At 41.6% G+C, this 27,702-nt stretch overlaps 1 protein-coding gene across 1 annotated transcript in view; it reads left to right on the forward strand.

Annotated features, from left to right (window-relative positions):
* The first annotated feature begins 3,636 nt into the window (after positions 1 to 3,636).
* The window catches only part of itga11a (integrin, alpha 11a), a 39,772-nt gene continuing 15,706 nt past the window's right edge, over positions 3,637 to 27,702 (forward strand). The window contains exons 1-12 of the mRNA XM_068750010.1: positions 3,637 to 3,685; positions 9,828 to 9,942; positions 19,305 to 19,417; positions 19,873 to 19,964; positions 20,194 to 20,308; positions 20,417 to 20,544; positions 20,645 to 20,793; positions 20,891 to 21,035; positions 21,398 to 21,563; positions 22,017 to 22,087; positions 25,270 to 25,414; positions 26,071 to 26,219. Coding sequence (XP_068606111.1) covers positions 3,637 to 3,685; positions 9,828 to 9,942; positions 19,305 to 19,417; positions 19,873 to 19,964; positions 20,194 to 20,308; positions 20,417 to 20,544; positions 20,645 to 20,793; positions 20,891 to 21,035; positions 21,398 to 21,563; positions 22,017 to 22,087; positions 25,270 to 25,414; positions 26,071 to 26,219 — 1,437 coding nt within the window. The remainder of the gene's footprint in view (positions 3,686 to 9,827; positions 9,943 to 19,304; positions 19,418 to 19,872; positions 19,965 to 20,193; positions 20,309 to 20,416; positions 20,545 to 20,644; positions 20,794 to 20,890; positions 21,036 to 21,397; positions 21,564 to 22,016; positions 22,088 to 25,269; positions 25,415 to 26,070; positions 26,220 to 27,702) is intronic.

A 27,702-nucleotide genomic window follows, 5' to 3' on the forward strand; every position in this document is an offset into this window, starting at 1 on the left:
TGTGATTTATGGAAAGTAATATCTCCGCAGGCAGTGAGCTTCAGCACGCACAGCCGAATGTTTGAAGAGCAATTCCCAAGCAGTAGCTCAGCAGAGAGCTGGAGATAAATTATGACCACAAAAGAAAAGACAGGATATTGGAATGTGGAAGTTCCAGTATCAGTAGATGTCTCAGGAGTCACTCCCAGATCTGAGATTCTCAATTTGTGCTCCCAAATGATTCCCTTCTTTGAGTTAGAGGGTGAACACTCCCCCTGTTGTTTTGTTACGTTACTCATGAACTTGAAGTCGGTCTTCTGAGGCAGAGAGAAAGAGGATATGAAAGAGAATTGGAAAAGAGATGGAAAGAGAAAAGGGAAAGCCTTTGTGCTGCAAGGCTTTGAAATAAAGCGTCTATTGTACAGCACTGATTAGTGACAGGTTTGTGGTGAGGTTCAAATAGGTGGTGTCTGATGTTTTTGGTTTTTGTATTTATGGTCCACCGAAGCCCACTGGAGGACATTTTTGTCAGTTTTTCCCAGGTGTAGAGACGACAAATTAATTTCTGCATTTGAAAAGTGCTTCTTAGAAAAACTGAGTTTGTCTCAGACCTTTACAGAAGTGCCAAAATGAAACTACAGAAGGTGCAAAGTGATGAATAAAATAGAAGTGACGCTGAAAGGAACCGGGAGAACATTTAAACATATAGCTTTGCATCATTTAACTCCCCGAGTGGCTGATAATGTTAAAGTCACGCTGCCCCAGGAAAAAATGCGCCCATTCATAAGGACTTGAGTAGAGAGGCCTCACGAGAGCCTCAGAGATGACAACACAATGATGGGTGACAGATAGATGCCGGGTCTCGATCCAGTCTCATCGGGGGTCGGCTGTTTGCTTCTTCATGACTGATCCCGGAGAAGCATGTCCTTTGTCTGGCCAGAGCCCCCCCCCCCCCCAGCCTGAAGAGGCAGCCATGTATCACACACAAACACATGATCCATGGGTGATTGAGGTAAATGTTTTATTCCACTTGTTAATTGACAAGAAATTAAATATTTTTTAAAAATGCTTCCTGAGCTAATCCCCCCGTTATGTCAGGGGAAAACAGAATATAGCTTCAGACATATTTATATAACGGATGACAGAGGAAAAACTTTGTTCTGTGACATGTAGACATTTGTACAATTACCTCGCCTGCACTCATCCAATGCTGTTACTCGTTTGAAGACTGCTGCACATTGTTATTTACATCTGCACGAGCAAGTAAACGTTTTTGGCAACAGCAACAGGCACAAGGTTTTATTTGTTGCCTTGAAATAAATAAGGATTCCAACAGTCGACAGAAGAAAAGTGACAAAGATGGAAAAACTCCACTGGGAAATTTAAGGATCTTTAATGGAAGCAAGACTTGATTCATTCTGGCTTTTGAAGAGCCAATCAATCATCCTGAGTCATTTAAACCCAAACCCCAACTTGATTTGTGTGATCTTTGGCTGGTCCGTGTTGAAAAGAAAAAGGGATCATGTTTGTGAAGCAAGAGGAAGTGTCTGTTCCAGCCAAAGATGTGTCTGTGACAGTCAGACAGATTTCCTGATAAGACAGCTGCTCAGAGGTCGGATACCAAAACTGGACATTTTGTCTCATGATGGATAACCTCCATAATGACTTCCACCATGTCTCACATGGGCTGTTTGAACGTCTGCCTTCTCAGGTGCAATTAGAAAAATGTACCTGGCAGACACAGACTGGGGGAAGGGTCAGGTGCAGATCTACTGGATCACCACGAATGGACTCAATGTGCACAGATGATGTTTTATTACGTAAGAGGGATCATTGTGTGTTCAGTAGTTCGGTCTAGATGGTTCAACTACACGGGTTCGAGGCAACATACGAGCCCCGCTGTCACGTTCCAGCGTTCCGCTGGTTAATTTGTGGTTGTGCCATGCTGGCAGCATCTGTGGTGAGTAGTTTGAGTCTGACAGAAGAGGTTTTATTCATGTGAAAAACACCTTTTGGCAGTGTTAATGTTGAACTGTGTGAGATTTACTTGTTAACATGGATCTGAGGATCGCACCGCTGCTTTTTTTATTTATTTTTTGTCCCGGCTTGTGTCTCTCCAGAGCTTTCAGTTCATTTCATGCCGTGTCAAGACAACCTCTGCTGTCTTCCAAGCTCAAGTGAACCAAATATCAGACTTCTCTGCAGTGTCTGTAAATTTGGTGCATGTTTAAAGAAACGTCCACAGCCTGCCTTTTGGATTTATTTATTTTTATGCCTCTGCTTTGGCTAGAGGAATTGTTTTTGGAATGCCCGTGCTGTTCTTGAGGACACGGAATCAAATGGAATGCACAAATGTCCTCCTGGAATTTAGGACAAATTTGTTTGAACTTGTTGGCCACAAGTCAACATCACTTTGACCTAACATCTGTCCCATTGTTGATAACAAGACACATTAGAAACTCGTTTGAATTTTAAGGTCTAAAATCCAAGGTAAACTTCAGCGTGATTCAACAATTTAAATCTGAAAAATGCATTTTATAATTTGGTCTGGACTGTGGCAATATTTCACATTTGGTTGAATGGTGACAATAAACCCATTTGTTCGTGAATCGAGGAGTTCGTGAACTCTGAAGCACCGATTTTCAAATAAATAAATAGGATATGTGCAAAGATTTGTAGCTGTATTGCTGATTCGGCTTTTGTGTAAACTTCTGGCAGCTAAATAATAATAACCTTATAATAAACCTTATAATAAAAATCAGCTGAGACAAGACAAAGTATACACATCACCGGACTATAACATGTGACTGAAACATAAAATTGTGGCATACGTCATGCTGATTATACTATTGGGATACATCACAATATTCATTACTGAATGATAACTCCTGCATTGCGACCACCAGATTCTTGACAATACACAACTTCAACCGGGAGAACTTCAGTCTGCCACATCTGTCCTTGCTGTTTTTGTTCACTACTGATTGACCTTATGCCATTTGACAACGCTTTTCACTAGTTCTTTGAACACTTATGTAAATATCAACTCTAAATGAAGAGCTCGTGCTTCTGACAGAAAAGCATCCATTTTATCATTTTAATCAATGCATTTCCAATTCTCATCACCTAACCAGCATTAGGAATGAGTCTGGACAGACATGGGGTGTAAACTGAATCTTCTATTTCATTTTTTTATTGGAGGGAATCAAAATTGAGGCAGAAATTCTTGTTAAATTTTTTCGAAGTCAACATTTTGTTTGAAATCTTTCAGTGGAGAGAATGTGCTTTAAATCATTCACACCGGAAAAAGTCAAAACCTCATCCCTTCAAAGTGCATGTCATTACAACTCCTCTTCAAAACGCTCCAAAATAGTGCAACCAGTCAAACCGAGTCGAGCGCTTCAGCCTGCTCCCTCGGAGTGGACCTCCTCCTCCTCCTCCTCCTCCTGCAGTCGCCTCCTACTTCCCCGACATATAGGCAACGTTTTAACTTAGACCCAAGTCAATCAGAGTGGGATCTTTAACTCTGCCTGCCACTGGGTCTCTTTGCTTCAACCCACCACATACACACTCACAGGAAGAAGCACACATACACACACACGCGCACACGCACGCGCTCACACACACACACACTGACAGATGCACACTTGCAAACATATGGAGTACTTCTTCTTTCTGCTGCTCTGGATCTGCAGCCAGCAGTTTGGTGAGTAAACAGTGTTATTCATTGTTGCTTGAACGTGAATGTCAGTCCTTCATTCAGGATAATAACGGCCCTCCAATGCTTAGTTATATTTTGAGCCATTCCAAATGCAACTGGACACTTTTGAGACTGCTGAATTAAAAGGTTGCTTAAAAACCACGTTTTGTCAGTATTTTTAGGTTTCATTTCCAAACTGAGTAAAATAAATCAAATTTTACAAAAGTAAATCAACCTTTATATTCACATTTTATACTCAAAGAAACAGTGTCATCAATTTCTTATGTGAATGAATGGCTGCATGTATGACATCATAACACTACAACCTGACCCGGAGGGCTGAGGTCAGCGGCTTTGCTGATGGACGTGTTGTCCGGTTCAGGTATAACCCACTGCCCTGCGTCTCGCTGGAAGCACACATGTTCGCTCAAATGAAAGTTGACACTGTCTTTTTTTTTCCAGTCAAATTTCCAGTGAAAAGAGACTTGCTGGTGTTCAGCCAGAACTGTGGTCAATTACCAGTGAAATCACTATAGCAGTAACACATCGGCGCGGGAGGAGGAAAAGAAAGAGGCGCAGAGTGAATAAAAGGAAAAGTACAACATCTGACATGCAGACATGTACATTCACTACAAGTAAAAACGACTTTAGTGACAGATGCTTTGCCAAAGTAGAAATTTTATAGGATCAGATCTTTATTTTTTTTAGCACTGATCCTTGGCCAACATCAAATGGTGTTCTTCACTATGGTTGTGCGAGCATGGACAATGTTTTTTTACATATTTTTTGGAACAACAATGCATTATTTACTCTATTGCTTTTGCACCACAATGAGGTTTATACTTACGAAGAGGGAACATTGAGGTATTTGAGACCAGAATTTTTCCAAGAAGAATTCATGATTCCATCATTTTTTGACATTAGGTAAATAAGACAAATTGAAGGAGTGGAACAGAGGAAACCTCCATTGTAAATATTTGGTTTGATTTTGGAATTTGTTTTTGGCGTGATGCCACAGCGAGGGAGACGCTGACCTCGGAGTCGGAAGTCTGCCCTGAAGAATTCTGCGCTGGCTGTGGTCTGGGATGTTTTGGCAGGCAGCTAGGAAGGAGGCTGCATTTGAGTCTGATGCTTTGAGTATCAATTAAGATATCCAGATATTCTTATGAAGCAGACTGTCTATGTGGGATTATTGGACGTGAATATATTTCTAAATCGAATGTATAATTTGCATGGAAGTGCGTCATCCTTGCATACCTTGGCCAAGCTGTCACAAAGTTTTCCCACTAGAATTCCAACTTGTTGCAGGAGGTTAAAGCTGCGCTGATAAATATAACTACCCTGAACTGTTACCGACATTCTCACAAAAATTATTTATTATTTGAAGAAATTGAAAATTCCGACTATGTTTGTTTGTTTGTTTCATCAAATTAAAATGGCAGGTGCCTGATTCTGATTGAGTGATCAATAATACCCCGTGAGGTGTCCTGATAATGAGGAACAGAGAGAGTCCATTATTTTCTTAATGGATAAACCTCAAAGTGCGTGGTAGCAATTATATCATGGCCACGGCCCAGAGGACTCTGGGAGGCTGTGCATCACTCCATGATTATCCACTTATAACATTTTTCTGTCGTCACTACGAGTTATGCTTCGCTGAGTTTCACCACCGAGTTCACTACTACAGTAGCTTCAAGCAGGGGCAATTCTAGAGCCAGACCTGAGGGGGCTCATCCCCTCAAGACGCTTCTCAGAACAGCAGCTTCACACGAGTGGTCGAGCCTCCCATTATAAGATACGGAGGTTTACACACAGCCTCTGCATCATTCTGTTTTGGATGCATTTTTTAGAGAGGTTACAGGTGCAGACGAGAAGAATGAAAAAGAACAACAACAACGCTGGATGAAGACGTGTGTAGTTCCAAATAAACTGAGACGCATCAAATGCATGGACAAGTTAAAATGTGAAGAAATAGACCAATAGAGTACACATGCAGAGGGTGCAAAATGGGCCTGCAGAATACAAAGGTCACCTGACACCGCCAGTCATGCTGACCTACTGCCCATGCAGGCCTTGTTCGGCCTGCCAAATATGACACATATTTTTGTATGTGCATGTTGTACACTTATTCTCGGTGGATTGGAATGTGCTTCAGATTGAAGGAATCTGGAATTTCCTATTAGAATGCAACAACAACATGAAATCCAAATTGCTGGAAGCATATCAGATCAGCTGAGCAGAGCCCAGAACCCATGCTTCTCCCAACACAGTGTGACGGACAGCTCAGAGATGAACAGTCGGTCTCTGTTTGAGGAATTGTTGTTTCTTTTCTTTTTTTTTCTCTCTCTCTGCATGATTCTGATGTGTGAAGTGTCCTTTATTTCAGAACAAGTCTGAACAAAGGCCTCTGTATGCTGTAATAACAGTGTAATAACAGTTAACACGGGTTCCTCCTTCCTCTTTGTGGACAAGGCTCCCACTGCCAGGAGGAGGACCGTGGCACTTGACGGTTAATCTGTGGGGTTTTTGGGGTATTTGCTGAAACAACCAATCATGTTGTTTGGCTCGGACAATGATGGTTTTTGCTGGAGAAGTCTATTCCTGTTGATGATGAGCGCAGTGAGCATGAAATAAACTATAGATGTACTTTAAACGAAACCACTGGCTCATGCATTTCATGAGGTGAATAGTTTCTCCCAGTTTCTGCTCTGGTTTACATCAAAGAATGCTGATGACTGCATCAAACAGCCGAGTCATGCTTTGCCCGTTTCATTTCATAATGTGTCTCAGTTTGAAATCCCGTCCAACAGTGGAGGTTTTCGCCGTTGAATACATGAAGAGGTTAACTTTCTCTGTCATTTGTCTGATATCTTGATTATTCACCGTTTATCCAAATTCACATGATGACACAGTTAAAGGTGGGGGGGGGGGGGTTCCTAAACAGGGATTTCCTCATTTCTCCATGCTGCATTCACTCCTTTTTCTGCTTCCTCGTCTGTTTTTCAATAATTTCATCCCAGTATTTACCTCACAATGCGCATCCATATATTGGCAGTAACAGCCATTACAGGGACAGTTCATAGCAGAATGTCTCATCAAATTGCCCCCCCTGAGGCCTGCCCGTCATTCAAGAGGAGTTTAACGTTGACATTTATAATGACAAGCTGTATCGACTGCTACGGCTGGTTAATGCTCCTCTGGTTAAATTCAATTCATCATCTGTCATGGAATGAATCCTTGCCATGTTCTTTCTATTGCAACAAACTGCAGCTATCTTGACAGTGTCATGTCGTTCTGGCTGATACAGTCGTTGACATCTCGCTGGCAAACATCCTGTTTTGCACTGCCTGGAGGCTTGTTTTGAATCCCCTGTTGAAATTCAGTGACTTTATACCATAAACATCTTATAACAAATTGCCCAATGGACTATTGTGCACGTCGTACATCCCTTGTAAAGATGTCTACTGCCCCGATGATGCCAGTTACTGATGCGGTGTAATGCCAGAGTACATTACAAGCGCTACTGCACATTAATACTAAACCAAATGAAATCGCATCGGCTTATGAAACGACATCGTGCATGTCTGATATGAGAATGTTCCAACCCAGGAGTTTGCACAATGCATGGATGTTCTGTGCCAGTGGTTCTGTGGTCGAGCCCCTGCAGCTTGGTGATGGGCCAAAGGCAGCATCGAACTAATGGGAGTTATGCCGGCAGCCACTGGGCTGAGGTTTATTTATCTGGGCATGGAAGCCGGTACGCAGGAAACCCAACAAGGCTCTGGAAGGGCGTTAGAACCTACTGATATTACTTGGAATATGACATCGCTCTGCCACATTAGTGGCTTGAAATGGAAACTGGAACACTTCCATTCTCATGCGTTCACCCTGACCCCCCGTTCCTGTGTCAGCGTTCGCTCATTTCTCAATCACACTACAGCTATAATTGTGACCCGGGAAATGTATTTTCACTGCTCAAGTCATCCTTGCATTAAACCAGCCACCAGAACCAAGCTTCAAAATGAAAAAAGCACCCTGCCTGTCCTGCATCGAGATTTCTATGCTTCGATTGAACATTGACTTATTTTTCACGCACCTTTTTCGTTCCCAGCAATCTATGCCCAGTTGCCGATTTTTAGGTCTCTACATAAACACAAACATTGACGGGATGTTTGGGGTAAGGATCAAACCCCAGCTGTATGTATGAACCATTCATTTGACAGGAAATGAGCAATGTGGAGAACGTGTCAATATTTACGTGAATCATTCTTGCATGGCAGAGAAAGCCATTTTTGAAATGAGGCTTTGACGAAACAGACTAGGGTTGTGCCAATCAGGACGGGACACACACTCAGTCACCTGTGAGACGTGAACCATGAAAGACTTATCTGCGCTCTTGGCTGCCGCTCCACCCGCATTGTGCTGTGGCAGAATGATCGTGGCGGCGGCTTGGACGCTGCCTGCAGTCCCCGAACCTCAGTTTCAACCCAGGTGCACAGAGACTTTCTGCAGAACGGTGGGAGTAGATATTTGTTTAACCAACCTGCTCTTAAATATACATCGTGGTCCTTTATGGTTGAATCTGAAGACAATGGACGTCTATTTAGGGTTTGAAGACCTATCGCCTCTCATCCAAGAGGCTTTCTGAGTCTTAACGCAGCGAATTGTGCTTCATTGATCCCTTTTCCCACAGGGACATTTGTCTCGGGTTGGTTTGGCTTGGTCCTGTCAGAGATCAGACTCACTGTGATTCAGTAGAAAGACATAAACATGTATAATTGGTTACATCTCAACTTTCACCTCAGTCATTTTGTTACTTGAGTTTGCCAAAGGCTGGAATTGCACTAGTATGTTGGGGTCAAACTCTGACTTGGATTATTTTGGATAAAGGGTTCATGAGCACCAACCTATCATTTCAGTTTCCCCATCTTAGTTTAGCAATCTTTCACCTTATTGTTTTACGGCCTGTTGAAAATGAAATAAGGCTTTCTTATCTTATCCTCGCAGCCTCTTAGGGGGGGGGGGGGGGGGGCACGGAGCTGTGAGTGGGGCCACTTTAGTTCAGGCTAATCAATAGGATAAACCCAAATGTGTGTGGAAGCCTCCGCTAAAATGGAGCTTGAACTGATCAAAATAAGTGACGTTTGAGCTCTCAGTTTAATTTTGCAGCTCAAATGTGAAGCAATAATATGCTTCTCATTCAGGAAACGTTTTCTCGGCCTTCGCTCCGACAGTTAAAAATGATCCACGGCCTTGTAGCGCCTGAAAGCTCAATAAAATAGCACTGATCAATAGATGCTGGTTATTAGTGAGGCAGACCACAAGGAGACTAAGCAGGAAGCAGATGAATGAGATTGAACTTTTTTTCTCTATTCGTGTTCCATAAGGAAAGTCTCATCACTTCAAACATTTTCTTCGTCTTTTGATGCAAATGATTCACTAATCAGTCACAATCTAGGTACACAACTGGAAAGAACACTTTTGCTCTAATCTGGTGCCACAACAACTTTTACATATTGCGCTCTTACTATTACTACCTGTGTAATCTGACAGGTATTAACTGGTGTAATAGATTACATACACCGTCAATTACCTACAATATCAACACAGAATTTCTATTCACCACTCTTGTCACTGCAGATTAACAAAACTATGAAGTTATGTAGTGATGTTTTTAGTTTTTGTTTTTTTTAACTTTGTCTTACAAAAGGACAATACTGTTAGCTTAGTACTTAGCAGTAAAACACATTTATGTCTTTAATATGGGCTGCTGCGATGTGCTGTGTTTGCTGGGTGGATGTCAGAAAGTCAGCAAAGCAGGTGATGTGGTTGATCATGTTAATACTGCACTGTATTAACATCAATCAAACTCCCTTGGATCTGCAAATGTCTGGTGGAAGAGCATCACTCGAAGGTGACAAACAGCTCAGTGGCAGCAAATACAGTCAACATGTGTTTCCTGTGTTTAGACTGAAACGGAGAGAAGCCGACACAGCATGGAGTAGGGACTATTTAAACAATGAGTCAGACTACTTTGCAGCTGTTTGTTGCCATGCGTTTTGAGTTGGTCCTTATAACCTCTGTTATAACTCACATACTAACACACGCCTAAGAAAACATGATGACTTGCTCTCATTTTTTTTTCAAGGACTCCACGACTGCTTCAATATCGACACTAAGAAACCCAGGATCATCAAGGGCCCGAAACAAGCCCAGTTTGGATACACCGTTCAGCAGCACGTCGCTGCAGGAGGAGAGAAGTGGTGAGAAGCTTTCATTCATTCACTCACTGCAACGTAGAGACGTGCTACAGCGGCCTGATGCTATGAACTGGAAAGTAAAAAAAATAAAAACTTTATATCAAATCCCAATCATCAAACATTCCTTAAATTAAAGTTAATCATTATGAAGATTCCGTAGTTGTACTATAAGTCTGTTTATTCACTGTGTAGGAGCTCAGCTGTTGTGCGATAGAGAGAATGTATTTGTCTATTCTACAATTTTAAGTTATTAGCCACTAGATTTTATTACATAAAACATCAGCATCTGTTGTGACGTTTATTTGAATGATCTGCTAAACTGACAGACGTTAGTGATCAGTTGCTATTTACGTAAATATTAGGGATTAGTTGAAGTACGCCAGGACTGTAGAGCGGAGTGCTGTCAGACTTCCTGATGAGGACATACGGCTTCTTTCTGGAAAGGCAGCAATCCAGACGAGTTTTCACCCATTCATAAAACAAGCTGGCGTTCAGAGTCAGATTTGTCACCTTCATTGAATATCCTCATAGCACAATTTAACACACACACACACACACTACTGCACACTAGTATTAGGCCATGTGGGGGGCCAAATCTATTTCTGGCAGCTCCAAAATATTTGGCTGCAATCCCCATGATTACCTCCATTTTCTTTTATTCACTGTGCTATGCCTTTTATTTCTCTGTGATTGCAGACTCTTCTTGGTAAAAACTATTTCAGAAGTAATTAATTTGGAAGAGTTGTTTTAAAAAGGCAGTGACAAGTGATCTGCTTTGTTACTGACACATTAGGGCTTCCCATCTTATCAAGTTATATAATAAGTCAGACTACTGCTTATATTTAACATTTTCCTCAAAGCAGCAACTCACTCAAATTCTGAGATCATAACTGTTGTCAATCACGTCTCCTCGTTGCTGCAAGGCCATTGTGACACAAACTAGGATGCCAAACAAGAGCTTTGTTCTGTTCCTTAGACTTTTCGACACACGCGTCGCCGTAACCTGAAAGTTTCAGCTTCAGTGTCAGGGTGTGCACTCGCGTGTTCTGTAACCTACCTAAAACAGACAGTGACACATTTGGAAAGTAATGTGGAAAAACCAGCAAGAGCTGCCAACTCAAGAAAATCCAAGTCTGACTTTGCCACAGGACCCCGCTTGTCAGCGGGTATTCCCATCGGATTGTAAAATCTGACCCTGTACCATTCTGAGCAGCTGTCAGCCAAGCATGTCTATACCAAAATGGGAAACGCACGATGATGCTGGCTTGTGTGGAATGAAGTTTGCTGCCCTGACTGGGGAGATGTCAGAGAATGAGGTGGAAAATCCAAATGGAGTTACTGGGATTAGGACACCTTTATTCATAAGCAATCAAATAATCCTAATGTGCAATAATAGGAACACAGAGGCTCATCTTGTATTTGGTGCGGTGGTAAACTGCCTTAAGGTCTCTCACTTCGCTTACTCTTCTGTCTGCGCGGCAGACACGTGACTCCTCCAATGGAGTCAGTGCAGCATTGTGTAAGTGCACGTCTGTGGACACAGTGTATGTACAAATTCAAGCTAGACCGTATATGTGTGTGTCCGTGAGAGTCTGCGACTGTGTGTGTGATGTATAATCTGACAGTTCTCAGCTGAGGCGGGGAACGTTGCAGCATCCGAGGGAGACGTGAACCCATGATCTCTTATCTTTGAGTAGAAGAGAATCTGCCTGGACTGTTTTAAGGGCCAGATACCAATAACCCCCCCACCAATGACAGGTTTTGTTGAGTGTCTCAATTTACAAGAACCCGTGAGTTATTATTGCACACAGTGACTGACGTCTCGATTCAAAGTTACAGTTCATGAGAAGGCTTCTCCATCCCCAGGGCCCAGGGTTCAAGATTCAAGATTCAAGATACTTTATTGTCATTATGCGAGCATAATAAAATCGTGAGAAGGCCCACGGCTTAAGGCACACATCATAACAAACTAAATTCTCTCTCTTAAGAAACAATATATATACACACAGAGAGTGAGAATCACAGGCAGTAGTGCAAAATGGCAACAGCAGCAACAGGGCCGGCATAAAGTGCAAAATAGCAACAGCAGCAACAGGGCCGGCATAAAGTGTCCCAGATCGCTACAAGGGAACGACTGCTTTCACAGCTCGGGGGAAGAAGCTGTTTCTTCCCCAGGGTGGGGGCAAAGGTGAGGTTAGGCTGCAGTACATGATTGACTGATGCCCCACAGGGGGGGGGTAGTCTTGGATTTGCACAATGCCTCAAACACTAGGTTTATACCTGCACTGCCTCAAAGTCTGGGATGGGAGCAACGCGTTGATCCACCTGCCTCTCAGTATCAACCATTCCGAGTCAGAGCTTTTGTCCGACAAATGTGTTTGTGAGACAGCAATAATCTCATCAGATCAAGGCACAATCTTTTTTCTGTTAAGAGGAAATACAAATTGACATTTCACCCTGCAACATTTCGGCAGAACATGAGCTTACACTCTCAGAGCAGCAGTTTATGCTGTTTCTCTTATGGCCTGTTTGGATATAGTCACTTAATGTGCTTATATAACTTGAACAATCGACTGAAAAGCTTTTTCATGCTTTAACCGTCTAATCTCCACTTTAACCTTCAGTGGCGTCCCCTCATTTTAGAATTCAATAGTTTTAAAATTGCTACGATGAGCAGTGTTGCCTGGGAACGTCTGTATTGGACTGCAGCAGCTGGAGCTTTATCATCTACTCTGTGCTTTGATAGAAATGGGATCACACTTTTATTCAATGAATGAATATATGAACGCTGAAGAGAGGGTAAAATTATATAATTTGTAATGGGCGAGAGGTTGAGCCAAATTCATCGTTCTTTTTTTGTGGAATACCTGACGTGGCCCGACCTCACCCAGACTTTGCCTCTGGCGGCCCCCCCCAGGTAATTTGAGTTTGAGACCGCTGACTTTGACAGAGCAGACATACTATGGGGAGCAAAGAAGAGGCCACATTACCTTCAATTAGCAAGGGGGCTTAGGTCTCTAATCCTGTTTGGATACACAGACCTGCACACACCGCGAAGCCTCCCACTTTCTATTTCCTCTGTTTGTTTTTCTACAGCTGTATCAGGTCTTCTCATTGGAGACCTGACCTTCACTCCTCGGCTCGGTTACGAGCTGTACGTCACAAAGAACAGCAGGGAGTCTATGAAGTCTTTCACTGCTGCCCTGAAATAGTGTTCCCTCTATATAGCCTGTTTGAAAAGCTGCAAAGGAAAGATATTTTTACGCCTCTGGAGATCTGGAGGCAAAACAACCCACTCACTAATTTAACATAAAGACTCACAGTCACGTGAATGTAAAGTCTGTTGCCTTCGAGTATTTTATTCGCTCCGAGTTGGAAATTAAATATGGGTGAAAGAAACAGTGAAAACAAGATCATATGTAACAAGTGAAAATAAAAATGTAAAGAAATGTTTTGGGGCTCTGTGAGGTTTTTCACCTGACACTGTCAGGTAGCACGCTAATTTGAAAGAGTATGTTCAGCACAGGAGCTGCACACTGGCGCAGTGGTAAGCGCTGTCGCTTCGCTGAAAGAAGAGCACAGGTTCGAATCTCACTTGCTGCCTTTCTGTGAGGAGGTTGCATGTTCTCCCCGTGTCTGTGTGGGTTCTTTCCGGGTTCTCCGGGTTCCTCCCACCACTAAAAAACATGCAAATTGATTACCGGTACACTAAAATTGCCCATAGGTGTGAATGATTGTCTGTGGCCCCTTGATGAACTGGAGACTTGTCCAGGGTGTGCCCTGCCACTCGCCCGCTGACTGCTGGGATATAGGCTCCAGCACGACCTGTGACCTGGTAACGGATGAATTAATTAATTCATCACAAATGAGCACTTCTCTTGACAGGTGAAGTGGACCAATTCTGGCCTACTGTACATACAGACATGTGGCGGTCCATGTAGAAGTTAACATACCCAGCATAGCTTAAAACACAGACCTATATTAAAAGGAAATTAGCATAGCTCAGTGTTCAATCTAAAAAAGAGTTAAAGCAACAAGGATGTGCCTGCATGTTTCCTACAGGTCATCTACTCACCCCGTCAGTCTGGTAAAGGTTCTTCAGTAAAATTAACAAACAAAATGAATGCCTTTCAAAAGCAATTATGTGACCATTATTTATGAGGCAGCATGAGTAAAAAATAAAAATAAAAAACTATTTTTTTTCAACATAGACAAATGGAATGTGATGAGTGTGCTGCTATTGGCGCAGCACACTCATGTTTGAGGTAGGGATGTGGTTTCACAGGACGGCCATCTCTTCCTTACAAAAATGAAACTCGACACCACATTTATGACAAGCCTGGGTTTTGGGCACGGCGGTTCCTCTAACCCCAAAGTTCTGTATTCCTCCGTAACCATGGTAGATAATTGCCTCACGTTCATTTTGGGTAAAGCTATTTCTTCGGCGTCATTACCATTCCTGTCCTGATGATGCACCAAGGCTAGCACTTGAGCCGAGTGAGCTCTGGAACACGATTGATTGAACAGCTTCTGCTGAAATCCAGTTGGTCTCCAGACAGACATCCAAGCTGAAGGAAACAATGGCCCCTTTTCATCAAGGCAGCCTGACCTGAAGTTCTGCTGTCGTGTCTGCCTTTTTCCAGCGTATGGCAAAAACCGGTGGAATGATCCTGATATTAATAACTGCGAAAAATATGAGCGCTGATCGAGCCACTGTGGCAGAAATGACTTCCAGATTCTCTGAGACTTTAAATGTTGGATTCAGATACAAAGCTGAGGCCAATTTCCATATGTCTTGATCTTTGAGTCAACAGAATCAAAATTTCCTCATGTCCTTCAGCCGCTGCTGCAAAATATCAAATTCTAATTGGGTGTTAAATGTTCTTTCTTGTCACAAGACGACAAAAATATACTCAGGATCATCCTTGAAATAAACAATCTCACCTAAATGTGCGTTTCTCTTCTGGAGCTTCAATATTTTTCACAAACAGTTTGTTCAGTTGTGATGAAATGAAACTTTTAGTGTCAATAAGTACAATTATATTAAAATATCATAACAGACTGACGATGTAAGTCAAAGATAAAAAAACAGGAAAATATAAATGTAAAATGTCATAATGTTAGATTATCATTCCTCAGAACAATTAATACAGTTTGTATACAGTCTCATATACTTTATATCATTAGAAACTTGCTGAGGTTTCAGCATAATAATAATGAGAAGACGGCTGGTGACAAAACTTCTAATTGAATGAACATCTGTGTTTTACTCTGAAATTTAAGTCTTTATTGAATTAGCAGATGAATCCCATCGACATCTGAGCTGTTGTGCCAAGATGTGCTCAAGAAACCAGAATGTAATTTTTTTTTTAAACACATTATTGGACATGGTTTTAGGCCAGCTCCTATCTGCTCTTACTATTCTGCCCTGATGAATCAAGTAGAGATTATATATGTGGTGACGAAAACAGTATTTATACCTGAAGGAATCCTCAGGACACGTTTGACTTGATGCACATCATGTTGTCATCATAATGGAATGCAATAGCGAGAAGACTCCTTGTCAGTGTTAACATCTATTATGCTGTCTCTGTCTATAATGTCTATTATGTATGGGAGGTATTGGAACTGTTGACAGGGAAAAAATCTTGGAACAATTTTTTTATGGTTTTTGACCATCCAAGCAGGATGCTGGTCATGATCTGCTTTTGCTATAAAGAGGTTTCACGTGTCTTTCCTTTGGAGCAACACTGAACTGGGATTTGCCCGTTTGCCCTCTGCGGCTTTCACTGGGAAAGATTACCGTACTTGAAGTCCTAGTTGACTACTGTCAACGTTCTCAAGGATTTGATCGGTGTAGCTTGCATTTGCTAATCAGGGCTTGACTAAGGAAATCTATGAAGAAACCAATGAAGTGATGAAAAGTAGAGTAGAGTCCATTTTAAAGAGCATTTATCAGTTGTTGGTATTCACTGTATTGTTTCTTCAACTATTTGTACGGTGGCCCTGAAGTGCAAATCACAACAACAAATCGTATTGCACACAATAAAGAAGGAATCGCGCAAACAAGAAAAAAACACACGCACAAATAAGGAATCGCGCAAACAAGAAAAAAATACACACACAAATAAGGAATCGCGCAAACAAGAAAAAAATACACACACAAATAAGGAATCGCGCAAACAAGAAAAAAACACACACACAAATAAGGAATCGCGCAAACAAGAAAAAAACACACACACAAATAAGGAATCGCGCAAACAAGAAAAAAATACACACACAAATAAGGAATCGCGCAAACAAGAAAAAAATACACACACAAATAAGGAATCGCGCAAACAAGAAAAAAATACACACACAAATAAGGAATCGCGCAAACAAGAAAAAAATACACACACAAATAAGGAATCGCGCAAACAAGAAAAAAACACACACACAAATAAGGAATCGCGCAAACAAGAAAAAAATACACACACAAATAAGGAATCGCGCAAACAAGAAAAAAACACACACACAAATAAGGAATCGCGCAAACAAGAAAAAAACACACACACAAATAAGGAATCGCGCAAACAAGAAAAAAATACACACACAAATAAGGAATCGCGCAAACAAGAAAAAAATACACACACAAATAAGGAATCGCGCAAACAAGAAAAAAATACACACACAAATAAGGAATCGCGCAAACAAGAAAAAAACACAACAACAAATCGTATTGCACACAATAAAGAAGGAATCGCGCAAACAAGAAAAAAACACACGCACAAATAAGGAATCGCGCAAACAAGAAAAAAATACACACACAAATAAGGAATCGCGCAAACAAGAAAAAAATACACACACAAATAAGGAATCGCGCAAACAAGAAAAAAACACACACACAAATAAGGAATCGCGCAAACAAGAAAAAAACACACACACAAATAAGGAATCGCGCAAACAAGAATACAAAACACACAAACAAGAATCGAAACCGCGCAAACAAGAATACAAAACACACAAACAAGAATCGAAATCACGCAAACAAGAAATGAAATCACGCAAACAAGAAAGCTCCAAACCGGAAATGCTAAATATCGGACATGAGGGGTCTGGTTGCTGATTGGACAGAAGCACTGTCAATCATTCTGACTTTCGCTCCAGGTTTCCCGTAATTGAGCAGCAATTAGTAGCAATTGAGTTGTAGGTAAGAGAACAGCGTGAGATACGAAAATATGTTTTGCCGTCATTGTGGTAAAAAGTTACCCGAAGAAGAACGGCCGAACTATTGCAGTGGTTGCGGCAAGAGACTTCAAGGGATTCTGGACAATGAACCAAGCGCATGTCAACTATTGCATCATAAGTGTGTCCCGCATCAAAATAATTACTGATGATGTCTTCGGTGGCAGCCATAATTACAAATAAACTTTCTCAGCAATCAGCATCCGGACCTCTGCATGTCCGATATTTAGCATTTCCGGTTTGGAGTTTTCTTGTTTGCGTGATTTCATTTCTTGTTTGCGTGATTTCTATTCTTGTTTGCGTGATTTCATTTCTTGTTTGCGTGATTTCATTTCTTGTTTGCGTGATTTCGATTCTTGTTTGCGTGTTTTGTATTCTTGTTTGTGTGTTTTCTATTCTTGTTTGCGTGATTTCTTATTTGTGTGTGTGTTTTTTCTTGTTTGCGTGATTTCTTATTTGTGTGCGTGTTTTTTTCTTGTTTGCGCGATTCCTTCTTTATTGTGTGCGCTACGATTTGTTGTTGTGTTTTGCACTTCAGGGCCACCGTATATTTGATATTAAAAAATAATATTTTTTGTTATGGATAATTATAGAATGGCATCCTTCAGCGACAGACAGCATTCAGCAGCCCCAGCATATATCAGCATTCATTATTACCTCCGCTGGGAAGGCTATGGTTTCGCTTGCGTTGGTTTGTTTGTCTGTTAGCAAGATAACTAAAGATTATGGACGGATCTTGATGAATATTTCAGGAAGTTTTGGGAATCTTGCCAGGACCAGTTGATTAAATTTTGGTGATGATCCACCGTAGATCATGGATTCTGGATAACTTTCAATCTTTCAGTCAATGAAGTTTCAGAATTTGTTCCTCAATATCTTGGTTGATTATTGACCGATGTTTACGTAATTTGAATCGTGTACGGTGGGGGCCTCTATTTTACCGTAGAATTTCATGTGGATCAGATCCGGATGGCAAATACTGTCACAATCCGCCTTGTCCCTTTTACTTACAATCGAGGCCTTTTGTTTTTTACAAAACAAATCATGTCTTGTAAAACATGCATTCAAGTCACTCACCAAAAAGCGTCGCGAGAGCAGAGCAGGAGGGTGGAGCGATGTGGAGCAGGAGGCTCTGGCCGGGTTCCTGACAGATATGCACCGTCATGCTGCAGGTTGATTTCTGCTCCTGCACAGCTGCGGAGGCATCGTTGGACTGAACGAGACACACCTGTTACACATCTCACCTGATCAGCTCCCGCCTCTCTGGACCGTTCTCTGACAGAACATCCTCTCTGTTTCCTCAGTATTTTCAGGCTCTCCCGTTCTATGTGTCATCCCGTATTCCCTAGTTCCATCTTTAATGGAGGTGAGGAAACAGATCCAGTTGAAATCGGGTTAAATATTCACAACAAAACGATTTTGTTTTTGGACACTTTCATTAATATCTCTCTTATTACCTCCACACAAGAGGTTCTGTTTCACTGTTTAATTAGTAGAGGACAAACGGATCTTCAAAAGCTCTGGATCTAGATCCAGCAGAATCCACCATTACTGAAAGTGGGCTTCAGTAACTTAATCTAAACTATTAATAATAACAATGTGAATCCAATTGCTAAAGGTGTTTTCATGGCAAAGTAATCAAAACAGATAGATGAAACAAAATTTTTGGTGTAAATCACAACATAGGGAGACTGAGGTGCTTGGCGGAGGTCTATGCTTTCCAAGTGCTTTCCTAGTTAACATTAATATACAACCACCTGCATATTACAATAATGCAAATATCTTTTTTCATGGAGATGCACTGATTATTGAAAGATCAGACTCCCAGGGGATGACTGGTGCTGGCTCCAACCTGCTACTGCTCGGCCACTTCATGAAAAGGAAGTCTGGTGCTGCTGGATGTGATTTCACATGCTTTGTTAAAATATTTGGATAAATAAAGGATTAAAATCATCATCTTAAGAATTGTCGAGCTTCTATTTCCTCTAGATTGGATGGGAATCTAATATGGCCTCTTAATTTGTAAATACCTAATATGTTTTTTTCTTTGCTTTGCTCTAACATTCAGCAAAATTGCTGAAAATGAAAAAAAAATGTACGTGTATTTTATGCGACTAAGTTTCAGGTCTTGCCTTCCACAGGTTATTGGTGGGGGCACCGTATGAGATGAATGGCCCTTACCAGACAGGAGATGTTTATAAATGTTCACTAAACAGACGAATCAATGGCAACGGATGCACCAAGCTCAACTTGGGTATAGTATCAAAAAACACAAACACCAAAAGTGGCAATAATGAATGCATGATCAAGATGAATGCGTGCGTTGTTTGGGTGTCCCAGTAAACATCATGGTGGCATGTGCGAGACAGACGTGCGGGTGTCATTCCAATCATTCCACATGTTAACCTTTTTTTTCTGTTTATGTACATTTCCACATGTGTGTTATACCACCCATCTCACCACACACATCCTCATATGGGCCTGGGCCTCCACATGTTGTGCTGATTAGGCCCGCAGTGTTTCGTAAAGAGCACATTTTAATCTGAGGATGTAGACGCTGCTCTGGCTTCTCAGACAGCAATAACAAAGTCCCAGATGGTGGAGCCTCTGTTTGCTCTCTGGCGGATAGATAGATAGATAGGTATGATGTATATATACAGCAGTCTGCACTTCCAAGATGCTCTCAGTGAGATGTGTTTTTCCCTCAAGGAAGGATATCTCTGACCAATGTCTCAGAGCGAAAGGACAAGATGAGGCTGGGTATGACGCTCACATCTAACCCGAAAGACAACAGCTTTGTGGTGAGAGCGGCTGTCTACATTGAGTGTGTTATTATTATTAAAGTTATAACGCATGTTTTGAGCAACTTCAGATTTGATGATATAATAGAGATCAAAATGGGTAAATCAATCCCACGGGGTTATTTTTATTTAATTTTTTTTATGCACAGTTTTTATATACTGCAACTCTTCCTAAAGTACCAGCCTCACTGTTTGTGACTTGCTGGTGTTGACATTGTTTCTCGTGCAGGCTTGTGGGCCTCTGTGGTCCTACGAGTGTGGCAGCTCCTACTACAGCACCGGTATCTGCTCCAGAGTCAATGCCAGCTTCAAGTTCTCCAGAACGATTGCTCCGGCCTTTCAGAGTAAGTAACTTTCCAGTTTGGTAATTTACCGCAAGGGTCATTTCCTTCTTCCAGTACTGTATTGTTATGTATTATTCATGATTGCCGCGTGCACGTCTCACCCTACAGGATGTGAGACCTATATGGACATCGTGATTGTTCTGGATGGTTCTAACTCCATCTACCCCTGGTATGAAGTGCAAGCTTTTCTCATCAATATTCTTCAGAAGTTCTATATTGGACCAGGTCAAATACAGGTGTGTCGTGGATGTTCCCTTTTGGACAATCATTTTAGTTGAATACAGGCCTCTTTTGTGCTGCTGTGCATCATTGCCCCTGTGTTTCTTTGGTGGACAGGTCGGAGTTGTGCAGTATGGCGAGAAAGTGGTCCATGAATTCAAACTCAGCGACTACAAATCCGTCGAGGAGGTGGTGAAAAGGGCGCGCAGTATCGACCAACGGGGGGGAGAGGAGACCAACACGGCTCTTGGCATCAATATAGCACGGTACAGTAATAATGCTTATGAGCAACAATAAACTGCCCCCCCCCCCCCCCCCATTACATGACTTATTTCACTGAACACATCAAAAATGTCTTCACAGCTCTGAAGCTTTCAAACAAGGCGGTCGACGTGGTGCCAAGAAGGTGATGATAGTGATAACTGACGGAGAGTCACACGACAGCCCAGATCTCCAACAAGCCATTGAGGACAGTGAGAAAGACGGCATCACCCGTTATGCTATTGCTGTGAGTCTGTTTGTATTTGGGTTTAATGGCTTACATTTAAGAGCATCCTGAAAGCTAATAAATTTCCAGCGCAACGTAAAACGCCGCAAGCATCCATGAGGATTGAGTCTCTCAAGCGCTGAACTAAGAATACTGCCAAAATCCTCTTGGACACCTTGGAGGGATCCGAAGCGTAGCCTCAGTGGAAATCTACAGTTAAAGCTGTAAATGAAACCCTGAAAAACCACAAGGAGCTGTAAGCTTGTGGCGCTTCTCGTAAGGCTAATGCCACACTCATTCATCATCTAGCCAGCGTCTTAGCTGGGTGTCCGAGCCCCGAGTTCTCCAAAGCCAACAGACTCCTGTTTGATCTCTCCTCACAGGTCCTTGGCTACTACAACCGCCGTGGAATCAACCCCGAGGCCTTCCTCAATGAAATAAAGTACATCGCTAGTGACCCCGATGACAAACACTTCTTTAATGTGACAGACGAGTCTGCGCTGAAAGACATTGTGGATGCACTTGGAGAACGCATCTTCAGTTTGGAAGGTTTTGCAAAGAAATTGTTTTGAACTATATGGAATTCATCTGGCAAAAATACACTTCATTTAAACAGCTCAGCTAAGAAAGGATAGGATCCAAACCTGCATCTCTAAATCAAAAATATAGGGGCGAACTTATTTATGACATGAGAAGAAGCTAAAAAACACTGCAATCATTATTATTATATTATTCAGTTATTCAGTAGATGTCAATTGTTTACAGCTTTTCTCAGTTTTCTATCTTTTAAATTGAACATCTGTTCAAATACCACTTTTGTATAATATAGCAATCGGAATTTGACCTTTGGCTACGGGAATTACAATAGTAATGTTCACTTTTCTTAAAACTGTTCACGTTGAGACTTTGCTGCACTTCTCGTGTAGGTTTTCATTGTGGTTGGCAGTTTGATTTATTTCCTGCCACAGTTCAAACCTGTAAAAGGCTGAATTGTTTACACAGGAACCAGTAAGAATGGCACAGCGTTTGGCCTCCAGATGTCTCAGGCTGGATTTTCCGCTCACAACGTGGAGGTGAGTCAACTTCGTCTTCCGCCTCTACTCGCATCATCTGTCAAAAAGCAGAGCAAGGCGTACGGTCCCACTCTCTGGCATGTTTTAATCTCTCCTCATAACTTGCCATTTATCACTTTCCAGTCCCCCCCTGGGATCCCTGCTGTGTGGCCCCAGAGTTTTAGGGCATTCTGATTTAGGAGCCCCTGTCAGAAGAGTGAGGTCTTTTTCCACTCCAAGCATCCACTGATGGGTAATGAGACACTTCTTGTTCCCCAGGGAAACATATTAGTAAGGAGCTGAGACCAGATTTAGACAGTTCTGCCAAAGATTAGCTTGGTTGTTCTTCCTTTTCTTAGAGCAGGGGTCTCAAACTTAAATTACCTGGGGGGCCCCAGGAGGCAAAGTCTGGGTGAGGTCGGGCCACATGCGGTATTCCACAAAAAAAGAACGATGAATGTGGCTTAACCTCTCGTCCAAAACAAGCATATCTTTCTTTTCTTATTTTCTGAGAAAAGCGGCTTTGAGGAAAAATGTTAAATATTACACTCTTTTCAGCATTTTTAACAATCGAAAACTCAAAAGATATTCTAGAGATATTCATTCATTGAAGAAAAAAAATGAAATTCATATAAAAATCGCAGGTCGCATTAACCTTAAACTTTCACATTGTCCTGCGGGCCACAAATTATCAATCTGCGGCCTGCAAATGGCCCATGGGCCGCAAGTTTGAGGTCCCTGTCTTAGAGGATTTTGTATCTAGCAGTAGCTGCAGCTGTCATGACTTTAAAGCTGACACAAGTGGAGGAGGGAGATTAAAAAAAATTACACACATTTAATTTTTTTTAATTCGTGACCGTCTTGTTCTTTCCACCTATTTAATGATGCAACTGCTTTGATGTTCCACTTCCACTTCACAGATAACTACATCCCCATCTTTGATGAAAACTAAATACATTAGTTTAATACAAAATGTGCAACTGGGTGGTAGGAATTGCTGGAAAATTCTGTCCACAAGGCCAGATTCCAGAGATGCTCAACGACACCAACGTGCATGTTGAGAAGAAGGAAGTCTGGAAAGAATGCTTTAAAGTGTCAAGCAGACCTGAGGACCCAGACGGTTTCCGACTTCTGACAAGTTTTTTGGCACGGTGGCAGAGTGGTTAGCGCTGTCGCCTCATAGTAAGAAGGTAGCGGGTTTGAATCCTATCGAATCCGTGGGTTTTCTCCAGGCTCTCCGGTTTCCTCCCACCTCCAAAAACATGCAATTTAGGTCAATCGGCTGCCCCGAATTGTCTGTAGTTGCTGACTAGATCTAAAGTTTATATACCAACTATATGCTTATGTATAACCAAAACGTTGGCCCTTTCCAGGAGAGTACTCAGTCGACATCTACTGCCAGTGCATGCATGGACATTTAGGTCATTGGTTTAGAAGCTTGAGCTGTTTCGGGGTTTCGTTCATTTGCCATGGAGACAATTTTGACCCAAACGGATAACCGCATCAGCATAACGCTGCTGTCAGAGAGTGACGTAGTGCAACCGTGGTGAGCACACAATTCCATTGCTCAAGACGGAACTGGAAGCCATCCAACAAATGCTTAAATGCTGGAAAATGTGTTGTCTGCATATTGTGTATGGGGGAGAGAAAAAAATGCAGCTCATTAAGTAGAGGAACCCGATCATTACAGTGTCAGTCATACAAAGTATGGTAACCCAAAGAAAATAGAAATCCATCCTCTATTCCTCCTCACATCTGCAGCTAAATGCGCTCTGGTTTGTTTCCTTTTGTTGTTTGGTGTGATTAAAAATACACACCGATAAAGACTCAGCAGTAATTCCTTCTTCGCACACTGCGGTTTTTGCTTGTGTGAAAATATTCAGCAGTCGCTCTTGTGGCGGTTGATGAAGTAGCTGTTGTTGGTCATGACCTCATACTGTCAAGCTGTACAAGCTTTAAATACAGTGCGGATGAGAAAGTCTGTCTGACGTGATGCTTTGTCGACAGGCCTTTTTTTAATTCTCTAGAAGTAGCAGGAGTCGCAGCGTGCGAGGAGTTCCAGTGGAAGGACTGTTGTGGCTGTGAAATGCGTCTGTCGCTTTTGACGTTAACAGATTAGCCAAGAAAATAAATATCAACCTGGACCATACTCTCATCCATGCATTACCAATATGGGTTTGAAGGTATTTTCATGTGTTGAATAAGAAAATAAAAATGCAATCTGGATTATATTATTAAAATAATGCAGTTCTGACCTTAAAATTAAAAAGCATTTCCATAATGAATTTTATTCTTTTAATTTGGCACTTCAAATGTATCATTGGGCCATTGTTTGCGTGTGGCGGGCATGAAAACAAAAAAGCACAATTAAAAATTAACACAATTAAAAAGAAAACTTATTTTTAATTGTGTTACAAAATGAGCAGTGTTGAAGAAGAAAATGAAAATGCAATCTGGATTATTTATTACTCATTTTATTTATGAGTCAATTAATGCAGCTCTGACCTTAAAATTAAAAAGCATTGAATTTTTGTACCTATTTGCTGGGGCATCTTTTGAAAATTAAATCTTAAATTATTTATAAATTATTTATCATTTTAATTAAGTTACAAAATGAGCAGTGTTGAGGAAGAAAATGAAAATGCAATCTGAAAGATTTAGTACTCATTTCTTTCTGAGTCAAAAAATCCACCTATATTCTGAAAATAAGAAAACATACATGTTAATGCGTTGTAAATATTGATGTCTTGTAAGAGTCTCACTATTCCTTGCATTCTGCATACCTCATAATGTTCTTGCTGTAGAGACGTTTCCATGGTAGCGATCTGATAAACTGTCAGAGACAGTTTTATGGTCATTACTAAATGTGAGAACCTCGTTTAGGTTTGATCATTATCACTCTCACCAAAATTAAGTTCAACCACAAGTCCCAAGTCCCACCATTAATAATGTGCCTGAAGCTATGGTGTGCGTCTGTGCTGCACATGGAGTCACATCATTCCCTCCTTCTCTGTTTAGAGTGAGATGCTTTGAAAGCATCGTTTCGGAATGTGCAAATTAATTCACACGGTAAATTATTGACCTGCACCAACACTATCCTCCTGGGAAATTTGGTTTGTTGTCTAAATCACATTCAGTACCGCAAGTTCACTGCTGCTGAACACAGAGCCTAAGAATGAAACAGTACTGCACCTTCCCCACAGGATGGGACTCTGGTGGGTGCCGTCGGCGCTTACGACTGGAACGGAGCGGTGCTGAAGGAGACTCGGCAGGGGAAGGTGGTCCCTCTTAAGTCCTCCTATGCACGGGAATTCCCTGAAGAGCTCAAAAACCACGGTGCTTACTTAGGTGAGAAACGCTGCGACGAAACTTAAAGAACAAACCAAAGCCTTGGGGATCAGGAATCAGGTCCGGACTTGGAAATGTTTCAAATGGGAGAAGAAATGTATAGAAATGATCTTTCTCAGCTATAACCTATCTAGTGTAATGTAGTCAGTGCTCAGCATCGCATCCAGCATCCACAGAGCTCTGCTTTTACCATCAGTGGTTGGTGTCCCGGCTTACCCCCCCTCCCCCCCAGACTGCCAATGGAAGCCTTTCTAGACTCAATAGTAATATGAATGGAAATCATAATTTTGGATAGGCAGCGAGAAAGTTTAAACTGGTGTTGGGGGAAAAAATGAGTATGAAGATGAAAGATGGATGTGGAAAAGAATCCAAGGATTAAGTGAAACTTTTGGAATGAAATTCAAGAAATGGAATCAGAACATCCAGCTCACTGGGTTTTTTTACTCACTCCAGTTGCAGCACTTTCAATTTTCCGTTGTGCTACTGCTACACGGTTCATTCTATAGGTCACATAGGTCAGGTACACAACATGTACAGACATGATATCAAAGCGCAATGTCTGGGATCTTTATTGCTATTTGGCTGACAAGCAATCACTTTGCTTAATTTACAGATCCATCGTCAAATAAATAATAAGTGTGTTTTTACATAACCAGGCTACACTGTGACATCTGTGGTGTCGGCCAGAAATGGTCGCTTGGTCGTAGCAGGAGCTCCACGATTTAACCACACCGGCAAAGTCATCATCTTCACTCTGAAGAACTCGGGGGAACTCACCATCCTGCACTCCCTCAAAGGCCAGCAGGTACTGAGCACGCAGCCGTAACCATAGCGAAATTACTCTCATAGGTTAGTCCAAGTAGAAAATGCTGTTTCAGCCGGTGCACTGGGTAGAAACTAAAATATTTTCAGACGCTACAAATAGCAGCTTTACTTTAACTCTGAATGTGTGGGGATTAAATATAGTGTGGATGAAATATCAGTCAGACAGATCAAACAAGATCCAGGATCCCATTCTACTCATGCCCCGACTCGCAGACATTAAATGCTGTGCATGTGAATAGGGAGATATGTGCATTGGTTTTTAGCACCTGGACAGCTATAAGGTAGAAGTCAATGATATACAGTAGAAAACGTACCTTTGGTATGAAGTGTGGGAAGCATTTATCTGATGTATGACCAGAATTACTAAGATAGAGGGAAGTGAAAGAAGCTCAGAGAGGTCTTGTAGCTGGTTGTCACCAGATTTCTACCAGCTAGTCAGCAGGTTAGTGGTACTTCATTCAAACCCAGTCAGCTGAGTGCAAGTCAACCAACATAACTATTGCACCAAATTCACCATAACCTCCACTGACTACTGGTATGTCGCATTTTTAACAGATTTTTGAATCCATAAATGGGATTTAATGTGAAAATGTAACATTTGTTTTGGACCAGATCCAGATGATATTGTACATAATAGTGCATATCGGACCCCTTTATGGCTGTGATTTTTAGTGAGTTAATTGAATGCAATTTTTTTTAAGCCTCCATTATAAGTAAAAGGGAAAATCCAGATTTGTTTGAATCCAGACAGATATCCGGATCGCTCCCAAAATTTAATGGGATCTAAGTTAGACCAAGACCCATCTTCAGATTTTCTCTTCATTGAGATTCATCCAGTAGTTTTTCCATAATTCTGCTAATGTCAAGAATGCTGAACAGGATGGAGTCAAAATGCAGAGACGAACGGTAGCGCAACAGAAGGGTTTAATCCTGAAAAAAAGGTTTGGTACACAGGAAACAGTCCATACTGGCAAAGGTAAAGTAAAAAAAAAAACAGGCAAAGGTTCAGAAATGAGACGATGGTGTGGGAAAAAAGGCTGGGCGTGACTGTGAGGTTCAACAAACTGGCAGAGAACTGAAGAGGGAGGGAGAAGAAGGCAGGGTGACGAAGGGAATGAGGAGCAGGTGTGGCAATCAGAGGGAAAGAGGTCAAACACCGAACACAGGAAATAATGCAAGACATAAAGGAAGGGCATGAGAGCATAAAATAATACAAGGGGGGAAGAAAACACAAACATGACAGCTAAAAAGACAAACAAGATAATATGTTTATATTAATTGCTGTTGTGTCAAAAGGATTCAAGGTCCATGTGGAAGCCTCTCCTGGCCCAGAGGCTTCTGGTTTGTGACTCCAGCGTGTAGCTGATGGCATTATTGGCTATTGAGAAGCTAATATTTTGTTTTACTCTTTTTTCTGCACCTGTATTTGTAATTATTACAAATCGCTACCCACCATAATATGA

This window comes from Brachionichthys hirsutus, chromosome 1, assembly GCF_040956055.1.
Source record: "Brachionichthys hirsutus isolate HB-005 chromosome 1, CSIRO-AGI_Bhir_v1, whole genome shotgun sequence".
NCBI classification, from domain to species: domain Eukaryota; kingdom Metazoa; phylum Chordata; class Actinopteri; order Lophiiformes; family Brachionichthyidae; genus Brachionichthys; species Brachionichthys hirsutus.